Below are 12877 nucleotides of genomic sequence, written 5' to 3'. Positions count from 1 at the left end.
TTAGGGGGGAAAAAATCCAGAAAGACAGAGAAAAAGATGGCTGACATGAGAGAAGCAAACTCTTTACCACTTTTAATACCCACTGAAATACTTATTGATCCTCCTTCCAGGCTTTATATCTGAACCTTCATTAGCTCTCCCAATGAGGGCTGATGGCCCCCACGGGAAAAGCCTGTAGCCGGGCTGCTGGAGTCTCCTTTTGAGTTCCAGGGACAAACCTGGAGCCCCCCCCACCAGAACTCAGCCATTAAATTCAACTTTGAGGTAAAGTTTTAAACACATTTTAAACAAATTTTAAACCTTTAAACTTAGTTTTTAAAAAATTTATCTGGAACTAGCTTGTTTTATTCATTCAGTTCTTAAAACAGACTTTATGCCAGATGTTATACAAGCTCGTTGTAGTGGAAAGGAGTAATAATGCTACTTACCAAGAATAGAGGAACTATCAGAATATGGATAACCTGGGTTTTCCTGAGCCTGCCCTGGTAGTAGGCCACTGGAAGGAATGTCAGGAGTCCCTCCATTTAAAATCTACAAACAGAAGAAGTTTTTCATACCGTCAACAGTTTCAGCCAGTACTGTACTCAAGATCATCAAGAAAATGAGGCACGTTGAAAAGAGAAAGATAGGTGGAAAGTGTTCAGTTTCCTGTTGGATGATTTCAAACAAGAAACTGTTACGAATGGTCACAGTAAGAAAAACCTCTTCCCAAAATATTTTCTCTGTATGATTCAGCCCACACGGGCACTTTAAAGTCTGTGGATCACCTTATTCTCATGACTGAGGCCAAGGACTAAATTACCTTGGTGATCTGGTTAGAGTTCAGGAGAGGCAGTGATTCAGGTCTTGCCAGGAGGTGGCATTACAAATTTATTTCCGCACGCCAGCTTTTTGGTAGGGAAACCTTTAAGAATTGAGAACTCCAAAGAACTTTTGTTTATATATACTATAGCAATATTTACTATATTTGAAGTTAAATTTTTTAAATCTAATAAACCTATTAGATGTTCATGAATAGCATTTTAATGAGAAATAACTTTTCTAAAACAAAAAGAAATGTCATCATTTTACCTTTTTTCTTCCCAAATCAAATGTCTGCCTTAATTAATAGAATTTAACAGGATTATCATTTTCTTCAGTCTGTTTAGATGTTTGATTGAAGTATATGAAGGAAACCAGGTATGTAGATGGGAAAGGGAGGTTCATTTTAACAGCCTTTTCAAACAACTTTGGTATTCTTTGATGTTACATCAAAACTCAATAAGTGGAAGTTTCTTAAAGATTAGGTGCAATGTGGAATCTGAAACCATATCAATGAAATTCTTGTACTCGGTTATATAAAAATCCACTGGTATACCTTTGCATGATTTTGAAGTATCTTGCATTGGTTTTTTGGAAAATACTGGCTGATTTAGGCAGATCTCAATGTTGACACATTTCATTATACCTCAAAACATCCCCATTGTTGAAAGGTATTTCTAATGATGAGGTAATAGTAAGTTTTGGGAAGCTGTTCAAAGCAGCAGATACAAGTTTTCCAAAAATTTTAATTTTTGCTTGAAAGCTAAAGTTTCATCATGGGCAACAATTACTGTCACCTGTCCTCCTTGAACTCACCAGTTCATTTGTTTTCAAGAAAATGTATGCTACATACCCAAGTCTGAACCACCACAGTTTGCAATAGTAAAAATGGTGTCCTTTGACAGAAGCAGTTCATTGAGCTCCTAACTTAGCCCGGTGAGTGCTTTTCCTTGAGACAGCCGTTGTACTTCGGTATGCAGCGCAAGTGCTTTACGCATACTTCCCGTTTTGTGACAGTGCTAAAAAGATTTACTCAACGGTTTTATAAACTATTTTTACTGCTTATTGAGGATATCCTTAAATGAAACTGGCTTGAAAAATTTTTTTTTTTTATCGCGAGTCTACGGTGGTGAAGAACACACGGACTACTAGGACAGGTTGGTGCCACCGCCGTGACTTTTGCAAACGCACCAGCACTTTTGCCCAGCGCTACTTTAGCACTCTCAGTTCATGTATCAGCACAGTGAGGAACAACATGTTTTAGATTATGAAAATAATTTTGCCCTTGCAGATCCCTGAAAGGCTCTTGACCCCCTCAACACCAGGTAACTGCTGCTTTAACTGCACCTGCCTTAGTGCCTCTGGATATCCAGACTCCCAGAACCTAGAAGGTTCATTTAGAGCCTCACTTTTTTAGCTTGACGCTGAATGAACTACCCACTTTAAAAGTGACTGGAAAGGGCTGGAAGCATGGAGCCACCTTTACTGTTGTGGCTTTGGTATAATGCTGCTGTCATTTCTAACTCCCATCTTGTTTAAGCTACTCTTACAAGTCCTGTTGCTGAGGTCAGAATGTATTCAGAATTTCTTCCCTCAGACTCGTTTTTATAAGCCCAGAGAAGAAAATTTTTCCCTTAAATGCCTCAAAAATACTTGGGGCTTTGTGATGTACAGTATTAGATCTCTGAAGTTGTTGGTGTAGAAAGAATCAAAAGTCAAGAGACCTAAGTTTGGGGCATACTTGTTAAATGACTGGCCCAGCATTTAATATTTGGGACCTTAGATTTTTGTCACCTATAAAGTTGGGAGGCTGAGAAAATGTATATAGAAGTTCCCTGAGTAATATTTAAGCACCATACTGGAGTGATAACCTTTCAAAATAGAGTGGTGGTATTCTTGGTAATACCAGGAAGTGTCTAAAAGTTGGAGAAGCAGAGAAGGGGGGACCACCCCAAGGAGATGATGGATTCAATATGGAGGAAGGACCTAGGGATGTAACAAGAGAACAGGCCTAAGAGAAAAACCTGTAAACGGACTGGGGATGTACCAAGCCCAGGCTTTAACTGTTGATGCTGTCTTCTGAGTCATTACCAAAAGCCAGGCACTTTCACATATATCACCTCATAATAGGACTTAATATACAAAGATGCCGAGCGTCCTAACCTGCAGTAGCCCTGTTATAAAACAAAACTAGGGCTAAATAATTATATAGGGTCGCAGCTAGCACATGGCAAGGCCAGGCTTCAAGCCCAGGTCTATCTTTCATTGATCACTCTTACCCATTAATTTATTGACTTTGAAACCTTTGGTGGGGGGTAGAATCAAAACTTATTTTCAAATAGAAATTTTTACAGAAGATTCATATATAAAATAGAGCCACCCTGGTAGAAGCAGGAGTCCTGACCTTACCCTCTTTACTCACCAACCACCGTTGCCCCATCCTACCTGGCAGCACCAAAGCTCCTGGTAACCTGAGCCTCAGAAGAATGCAGTTCTGAAAACCCGTATCCTGCTTTTGATACAATCTGTGGTCTAGGAGTCCTGTCTATGTAAATTACAATATTCTTTCTCTCTGTATGTTTTGGGAGGTCGGGGAAGGAAGACCATGTCCAAAGATGCTGGGTCATCCTAACCTGTATTAACATCAGGCGCTACAATTTGTGATTTACAATTAACATGGCACTACCCTTGGAAATTCTCTGGCAAAGATGAACACAGATGAGTGGTTTCTAAGCTTACAGATGGTGTACTCTTCTAGCCAACTCTTCATGAGGGCTGGCGACTGATACAGTACTTGTACCCAGTGCTGTCCTAGCACAGAAAACCCAGGCAGCAGACCCCCCACGTATTCTGCAGCTGCAAAGGCATGGCTTGCCTTGCAAAGCACCAAAGTGCTCCTGCCAGTACTACTGTTTCCCATGCCTGCACTAGAGACTAATGATATTTTCTCCCTTGAAAATTCTTGGCAGAGAACTAGATAGTTTTTTTTTGTGTGAGGTACTCACTAATCCTTCCTTCATGGGAGCTCTTGAATTGCTCCCTCAATGCAATGGCCTCCCCATTCCTTAGAACATGCTTTCTGCCTTGCCCTATTCACATGAAATAAATCCGCTAAGGATATCAGCAAGCCTCTCTAGCTCCACCCGTATGCTTTATACCTAAACTCACACAGATGCATTTACTTAAAAGACGGTCCAACTCGTTTCAGCAACCACAATGGTAATTACATACTCCCACCCCCAACATTTTAGAACTCGGGCAAGAGGCTCTCCAGATTAAGAAGTCTAAGAGTCTTCAGCCTTACCTTCTTGCCTCCTGGAGAAGAGGCATCAGGGGGAGGTGTACTTGTGATATTTAATGGGCTGGAGCCACAACTGGAAGGGGATGACCCTCTTATTCTGTCAGAGAAAAGAGGAGTTAGTTATATAGTCTTTCCTTTTCTTCAGTGCGATGCGAGGGGTGGGGACTAAGAAGGAGGAAGAACTAGAATAGGGATCGGCAAACTTTTTCTGTAAAGGGCCAAACAGTAAAACTACCCAGGCTCTGTAGGCCATATGGTCTTGATCCCAACTACTCAGTTCTGCCATTATAGCTTGAAAGCAGCTACAGACAATATGGAAATGAACAGGTGTAGCTGTATTCCAATAAAATTATGTTTACAAACACAGGCGAGAAGCTGTATTTCTCCCACAGGCACCTGATCTAGAATGCAGCCCCTGGAGTCCAGTGTCTCACTGACAAAGCCCTTGGTTTAGGGTTTGGATTTCATGTTGTTGAGTTTCAAGCAAGTGGCCAGTTTCATTTCTTACAGAATCCAGATCGCAGAGTTGGAACTTCAGAAGTTCAGCCTCTATCTTTGATACCATGAACTAGAAACCACAGCAAGTGAGATTTATCCTCTTCCCTACAAATACTTTTTAGCTAGTGAATGCTCTTAGGAAATGGAAGGTGCTGGGGTGGCTCAGCTACACCCAGGAAGTAACCTTGCACTAGGAGTAGTAATAGGAGTGGTAGGGCAGCTGTTCCCGCTGTCTTCGAAAGCAACAGGTGATGAAAAATGGGTTCAGACCCTCTCAGCTAGTAGGTTCCTCAGTATAGGAGATTAAAGGAGAGAAAGCCTTAGAACTGTAAACACACACACTCACAGTCACACTCGTCAGGCTGAAGGAGCTCAGGAAAGGAAGCCACAGCCTGGTGATGAAGCCGGAGTAAGGTGGCAGCTGTGTGACCCCCAGGCCCATAGCTTCTACAGGGGTGAATGCGGCTGCTGGGTTACCCAGGCAGCCCGCTCAACCACTCAGCAGTCCTCTGGCCATTGGCCTGTGTTACCTGGTTCTGTAGACTTGGGAGTGAATAAGCTTTCTCTCTCCTGGATCATAAGCTCCTCCAAGGCAGGGTACAACTGTATTCCATGCACTCTTAGCATACACAGATGGGTACTAATCACTTACTAAAAAAACTGCTGAATGTATCCCATCTTCCTTTACTTATGTCTATGAAATGACTATTTCCCCAGGTTCCCCATCTTGGGATTGCCTTTTCATTGTTATTTCATCTTCTAGTCCTTAAATTACTGATTTTTCTTTGGAACAGTATCATCACTGAGGGATGGGCCTCGTTCCTGGGTTAGTAAGCACACTCACCTTCATCTCTTCCTATTCCAATCCAACTTCCATAATGCTTATTAGCACAACATTTTGGACATCTGCTCAGCATCCTACAATGAATGGGGTCTTTTTTTTTTTTTCTTGTCTAAACTTTTCAGCATTATTTATTAGGATGCTTAGCAATCTCCCTTCCTTGCTTCAGCTCACGCATGCTCCCTTTTTTCTATTATCGTAAAGAAAAAGGGTTTTTTTTTTTTTTTTTTTTTTTTAGCAGAAATCCTCATCGCTTCCTTCTCTCTTTACTCTGAGGAAAGCCAGCTGCTGGCCCAGGCTGCTCTGCTGTACTCAGAGGTGAAAATCTTGTACCATTATCGTTCAAGGGTCATACGAAGACTCTTACCTCTGGTCTACAAAAACAAACTTCCCGTCTATTGCGTGCCGAGACACGTACTCCATAGATTTCACCCTGATTTCCCCGTTCACCGGCTGCGGAACCACGTGAGAATGCAGGCGTCCGATGGCGACAAGGCAGCTGAGGTTACAGCCCTCGTTGTCTGGTTCGCTGTCCTCGTCCAGCCCCATCTTTGTGGGCGGCCAGCTCTTCAGGTACCCTGTGCTGTGGATGGTGCAGAAGCTCTTTCGATCTGCTAGAAAGCAAAGTCGGCAGTCAGTGTCGGGACGGCTCTGGGGCAAGCAGGCACGGCAGCCTGTGGAGGGCTGGGATGCGGGAAGGGAAGCAAACGATAAACACAGCTTTACTCTCCGGAACGGAGAATCCAGGGAGAGAGGAAGACACAGAAGTGGACGGCTATCATCCAGCATCATCCGTGCGGAGCAGGGCTGGTTATGCCCAGGGCGTCACATACACCAAGGAAGGAGTATCTCAGTGTACCCAGGGAGAGGAGGGCTGCCCAGGAAAACTAGGTAGGAGCTGGATCAAGAAGGAAGAGCACTGGCTCAGGGACTAGAACATGAGAATGTCCAGAAGGTACAAAGTGCAGAGGCGTGTCCTGTACAAGAAACAACCGAGAGCCCCGCGTGGTTGAAGGGGAAAGGGAGGGGCGGGAGGGGCTGGAGACAGAGCTGGAAAGGCAAGTTGGGGCAGATTACTGGGGTCTTAGACTGCTTGCTAACAAATGTGTGTTTATCAGACAGGGAATGGAGGGCTTCTAAAGGTATTTAAGTGGGGAAACAGCAAAAGCAAATTGACGTTTGGACACTCCAGGAGCAGAGCAATAGGGAAACTGGAAGAGTAAGAAGCAGGAGGAAACACAAGCAGGAGCTGAGACAGCAGGACAGGAGGAGGGCCGGACTCTGTACCGCAGGGAGGGTGACGAGGAGGGGAAGCACCCAGGGGAAGTTCCTGAGAACTCTTGAGATTCCGTACGAACATCAAAACATTTGGTATGAAAGAAAGAAAATGGAGGGGACTCCAACTTTTTTGGATTGAATATTTGCTGCTGCTCACGGACTCAGGGAAGGGAGAACAGAGAGCATGCTGTACAGAAGAGGGAGAAGGATTTCGCCTCGGGGCACACTCAGTGTAGACCGCCTGTGGATCTCAAGAACAAACACATCCTTAGGGAGTGTTGACGAAGCCGCAGGGCTGTGCTAGTTACTGGGAAACTGCAGAACCCATCCAACGCGCCAGCAGGGAGTCTCTAGTCCATGGGGGAGACAGACGTCAAACAAGTGACCGCACGCAAGAGTAAGCGCACAGGGCAACCGCAAGAACGGGCTGGCGCAGCGAGCGCGGACGCCCAGCTCTCAAGGACCAGGCCAGCGAGCCGGCTGCAGGGAGCTGTGGGGGCCGGCGTTCCATCACCGGGCCAGCGTGGACGGAGACCTGGGACGGAAAGGGGGCGAGGCATCGACGGGAAGTCGGCACAGCTGAGCACACAACGGACTGGCAGGGGGTGGAGGGTGCACGGTCATGGACTCGCAGCTTCTCTCCAAGAGCCACGGGGAACACTGCAGGGTTTTCAACAGGCAACCAACAGAAAGATGTGCTTCAAAAAGATCATTCTGGCTGTTGTGTGGAGAGATGGCAAGTGTGAGGAGCGTACTTCACCAGCGGTGGTGAGCGCAGAGGGCAGCCTGGATCGGAGGGATACGGTCAACAGGGCGGTGGATACACGCAGTGAGGTGACTTCACGCAGGACGACTTCACGGTGGCAGGACTTTGTCACCGACCGTATGGGGAGAGGGGGTGAACTGGGCCCCGGACGCCTCCCCAGCTTCCAGTACGTGCAACTAGATGCCGGCGGGGCCACTGACAGCGGGGAGAAGCTCGGGTGGGTGGTCACGCTTACACAGATCATGTTTGAGACGCCCTTGAGAAGAGCAGAGCGGGTAGATTTAAGAAGTGGATTTAAGGATCCAGAGCGTAAAAGAAAAGTCTGTGCTAGAAATACAGACTTGGACGTTATTGGCATACACGTGGCACAGCAAGCTAAGGGAGTAGATGACATTACCTATGGGTCAAGTGTAGACAGAAAGGGGGCTCAGGACAGACGAGGAGCCAGCAAAAGGAAGTCGGAAGAGGGCCTAGCATGGCAGAGGATGGGGGAGACGAGAAGAAGGAGGTTTCGTGGAATCCTAGGGGAAAGAATACTTGAAGATGGAAGAAAAATGAAGTGGCCATTGTGTCCAGCAACATGAAAGTCCTTGGTGAATTGAGCAAGAGTCATTTCGGTGGATCGGCAGGATGCTCAGGGAGCAGGTGGCACCTTTCTCAACCACAATAAAACAAACGACTTTACATGGAGGAAGCTTTCCCATGAATCTGCTGTCACTGTGACACCACCAGCGCTTTCCTGTCTCTCCTCCCCAGCGGCCCTACCCTCTGGGGGAGAATGGCACTGGCTGCAGTCCTGTGATCTGCAAGGGACTGTGGAACCGACGCCCTGCTGAGCACCCCAGTGCACAAAGCCAGCCTCCCTGGATTAGGATTTTATTATTATTATTATTTTAAGATTTTATTTATCAGAGAGAGAAAGCACAGGAAGGACAGGGAGAGAGAATCTGAAGCAGACTCCACGCTGAGTGCCAGAGCCCAGCATGGGACTCGATCCCACGACCATGAGATCATGACCTCGGCCGAAACCAAAAGTCAGACGCTTCACTGACTGTGCCCCCCAGGCACCCCCCTGCCTCACTGTATTAAGATTTAAAGAAGTGAAATGGTTACCTTTTTTCTTTGAGCAGGTAGAGGGGAAATCCTTGTCTTCCACCTTTACTGAAGGCCTGTTACACTTCATCCTACAGAAGAAAGAACGTCGTGCTCCAGAACATAATCGAGATGGCCCAGGGGTTATATCTGTTTTAACTGGAAGTCCAGCTGCAAATCAACACACAAAATGTGATAAACTGAGAGTAGTACTGTCTGTCAGGAGGGGGAGTGTGACCTTGAAGAAAGCCTCTTCTTTCCTGCCTCACTGTTTTATAATGACCACACCATTCCTCCTCAGTTTAGGCCGTAAAAGGTGCAACGTGGGGAAGTGGGTTGTCAATCTGGAAATGTTTCCAGATCACCTAGAACGCAGCTACCGGTAGCAGGAGCAGGACCACGATCCTGCTATGAGCACGGGCTACTGGTCTACAGACCGTGTTGGGGACAAAGCGCGCCGACCATGGGGGTGACCATCAGAGGAGGGGCTGCTGCCTGGGGCTCCTGCTTGGTGTCACCCCTCCAGCCTCCCCCCCATCTTCTCCAGAATGCTCACGGCCCCGCCCTGCCCCGCCCCTGCTCGGTTTGCTCCAGCCACGCAGCAGGCTGTATCCACCCCAAAATCGTTTTCCCTGCTCAGTCTCCTCGTCACTGGCACACAGGAATTCATCCCTTCAAACCCACCTCAGCTGTCAGCTACTCGCTGATGCCTGTCGGCACGCCCACATGAGAACGACTCCCCTGTTCTCTATGCCTGGTACTATTTCTATGGCAGTATCTAGTACGCGGGGGGCTGTCTCCCTGACTATACGGTGAGAGCCTTAAAGGCAAGGACCAAACATCATCTTTTTTTCCTCACGTCATTACCAAAAATCGCCAGGGCCAGACTATAAAAGGTAACAGTTACCAGGGGCCGCGCTGAACTTTTAGGAAGAGGAGTGCCTTAAACTATCAGGACGCTGACCCTGTGCCTACTGTGTGCCAGGAACTGCCCCACGGGCTTCATGTATGTCAACACATGTCATCCTCACAACAACCCCATGAAAGAGGTACTATTTTGCAGATGAGGAAACAGAGGCACAGAGAGGTTAAATAACTTGCTCAAGGTCACAGAGCTGGAAAACGGTGGAAGCAGGACACGCGCCTGGCAATGAGTCCAGACTCCACCGCATTCTTAACTGCTGGAGGCCACAGGCTGCCACAGGACTGACAGGAGGAGGGCTACAGGGCCTCGCGCAGGAGGCACAGGAACGGACTGACAGCAGGAAGCGGAAGAATGTGAGCGGTGGTTCCACGGCTAAAGGAGGAAGCCAGGAGGGGGAGCGACTAACAAGGAACCACTTTGGCCAAAGAAACGTGTACATTTCACGTTTTCTTACTTTTATCTTAGGAAGCTGCCGGTGTGTAACTCGTGTAAATTGAAGGGATTTTTTTGGGGGGGGGAACAAATCAAACTGGTTTGAGCCCCCAAAATGTAGGAGCATACAACTGGGGATTTCTAGATTCTGGGGGGAAAACAAACACTAAAAACCAGAAAGAATCAAAGTAGCTGTTTTTCCTCTCAGTAGATTTGGACATTGAGTTGTTGCTTCTTTATGTGAAACAAAACAAATACGAAGGAAGGTAGATGACTGCCGCGACCCAGATGAAGGGCAGAGAGGAGGGAGGCCAGAGGCTGAGCGCGGGGGCCACGAGAGGCTGTCTTCGCTCAGCGGTCTGAGTGGGCCCCGAGGAAGAAGCCGCAGCTTCTCCTGGACTCACTTTTTGCATCTATGAGCCGCTCCCGGGGCGCCGTGTCCGAGGAGGAGAGCTGCTCCTTCACTTTGGCGATATCTTTAGGGTGCAGGTAGTCAAACAAACTCTGACCGATCAGATCATTCTGCAGGGATGAAGCATGGAAACGAGTCAACAGCACGTGGAACAGAACTCACCCAGCAGGTGCTTATACTTTGTCTTCCTAAGCATGAGAATCTCCAAGCTGTCCAATGTGAACACCCACCTGCCCAATCACTCTGCCTAGATACAGACACAGGAAACGAGGCATCGGGAGTTTGGTTTGGGTAACACGTGAGGGGAAAAGGGCTTCACTATATGGCTACTACCATAAACAGTTCACGCTCCTCGAAGGCCAGAATCTTTCAGCTGTACACGTTCCCTTTGATTGATTTCTGATGCCCACGAATGCCCTTCTAGGGACACAGGGCATGGCTGCAGACTCTAGCCCGAGTCTTCAAGCTCTTCGGCCACGACTGCCTTCATAAGGCAGGCCTTCCGCTCGAAGACCAAGAAGAGCAAGACACTCGGGACACGTGCAACTTACATCCCTTTGAATGTGTCCACGTGTTCTTTTGAGTCTTCAATTCTGCTAACTTACCAGCTTCCCGTGCAAACACCAGCAGGTGAAGGAGTGAGTGAATGAATGAGTGGGTGAGTGAGTAAAAGCATTAGGGACAGAGTAAGTGAAAAACTCTGCTCTAGAAGCTTTTGGGAATGTTTATCTTATTTGATCCTATGAACAATCACAAAAGGTAGGGGTTATTAGGATTTTTTTTTTTTTTTAAGAGGAAGCCAAGTTTCAACAGAATTAAAAAGGGATACATCATCACAAACACAGTATGGGTGGATTCCCAATTGTTTTATCCTCTGGTATTCTATTATCTGCCCTTCCTTGTCAGATAGCCCCTTGCCTCCCAACTCTCCCCATCAGTTGTGGGATATCCATTGTGTAGTAATAAAAGTATAAAGCTGCTGATGAGCTCACAGTCAACCCTTCCAGGAAGGGAAGCATGGAACTCATCAAAACATTTTTTTCTAGGGGCGCCTTCGTGGCTTAGTCGGTTGAGCATCCGACTCTTGATTTCAGCTCAGGTCATGATCTCAGGGTGGTGGGATTGAACCCTGCGTCGGGCTCCGCACTGAGTGCAGAGTCTGCTCAGATTCTCTTTCCCTCTTTCCCTGCCCCCACCACTCTCTCTCTCTCTAAAAAATAAATGAATCTTAAAAAAAAAAAAGATATTTTTTCCTAGGTTTAAATTCATTTCTCTGTTAAGAAATGATGGATTTTCTGGAAGAAGCACTGGGTGTGTGTGGGAGGACCACACGAGCGTTTTACATGTGACTTGTATATTATAATTATTCTAAAAAGTGGGGTGACCTTTCTGGCGGCTGGAAGGCTGCCCACCACCAATGGAAACAGGAGCGATACCTGGCTGTAGTTGAGGATCTTGAAGACAGACTCGGAGACAAAGAGTATCTTCCCTCGGTCACATCCTACGACAAACAAAAATCCATCTGCTGCCTAATCAGGAGAAATGGATAATCAATTTATCACACTTTAGGAAACACGATTTGTAATCACTCTGATAGCAAATAAGGACTTGTTTGCTAAGCAGCCATAGCACAGAACTGTAGTCACTGACAGTCACAGGATGCTCACGGCTAAGGCCTTAGGAGAGGAGGAAGATGCTCTCCAAGGCAGGTCCGGACACACAGATCATCCCATGGCTACAGGGCACGGTCCGAGTGAAGTCATTTGTTACGACACTGAATTCACTTTACGACTTTTCCACTGAGCGTATCAAGGTCTGGAGAAGTCTAATTTTATTGCTTTAACGATACAGAATCATAGAATCTGAGATTGAAAGGAAGCTGTAAGATCAAAAGCCCTCTCCTGTATCCTGACCACCGTCTGTCCTCCACCTGAACACTCCCATGTACAGCGCACGCTCTTGAACGGCGCGTCTCTCCGTGGGGAGCGGCGCGTGTTGTGTTTGTGCTGATGGCCTGGGGTGGGGCTGATGACGAGTACTGTTCTCACCCCTACCCCGAACGATTCTCACGGACAAGGACTGAGGACTACTGTTCTTGAATAGCATTTCTCGATCCAGGGATGGGCCGCTTATATCCTAAGTGACACAAGAAGAGCAAAGCAAATATTTCCCCTATATTCTTTTCCCCTCCTCTTCACCTTAGGTACAGGTAAACATCTAAAGTCCCAAGACAGGCAGCTACGGAGACAGGACGCTATTCGTGAGGCGGAAGCAGATGAACACCGGAGCTATGGGGTCTGAGAGCTTAGGCCCCGTGGTCTCTGCGTGAGTCCCACCCACAGCTCTGCGGACGGACAAGCCCTCGGCTCCTGCCGGGGGCCTCCCAGCGGCGGCGAGGGGCCTCCATGCTCACTCGAACTTGCGTTTATGCTCCACTCCCACGGTTCTAATTCAACATCTTGCTTTATTCACGAGTCCTCAGTCTATTCTTGGGAAAAATCTAGAGAAACTCTATTTCCCTTCCCACAAAA

General features: G+C 47.1%; 1 protein-coding gene across 1 annotated transcript in view; it reads right to left on the bottom strand.

Annotated features, from left to right (window-relative positions):
* Positions 1-12877, bottom strand: part of ARNTL (aryl hydrocarbon receptor nuclear translocator like) — a 73003-nt gene that overhangs the window by 983 nt on the left and 59143 nt on the right. The window contains exons 9-14 of the mRNA XM_034644795.1: positions 11783-11875; positions 10339-10456; positions 8599-8748; positions 5809-6052; positions 4106-4199; positions 429-531 (exon numbers count right to left, since the gene is read on the bottom strand). Coding sequence (XP_034500686.1) covers positions 429-531; positions 4106-4199; positions 5809-6052; positions 8599-8748; positions 10339-10456; positions 11783-11875 — 802 coding nt within the window. The remainder of the gene's footprint in view (positions 1-428; positions 532-4105; positions 4200-5808; positions 6053-8598; positions 8749-10338; positions 10457-11782; positions 11876-12877) is intronic.

This window comes from Ailuropoda melanoleuca, chromosome 16, assembly GCF_002007445.2.
Source record: "Ailuropoda melanoleuca isolate Jingjing chromosome 16, ASM200744v2, whole genome shotgun sequence".
NCBI classification, from domain to species: Eukaryota; Metazoa; Chordata; class Mammalia; order Carnivora; family Ursidae; genus Ailuropoda; species Ailuropoda melanoleuca.
The sequence above is the reverse complement of the archived record's forward strand: the minus strand, read 5'-3'. Positions and strand labels throughout refer to the sequence as shown.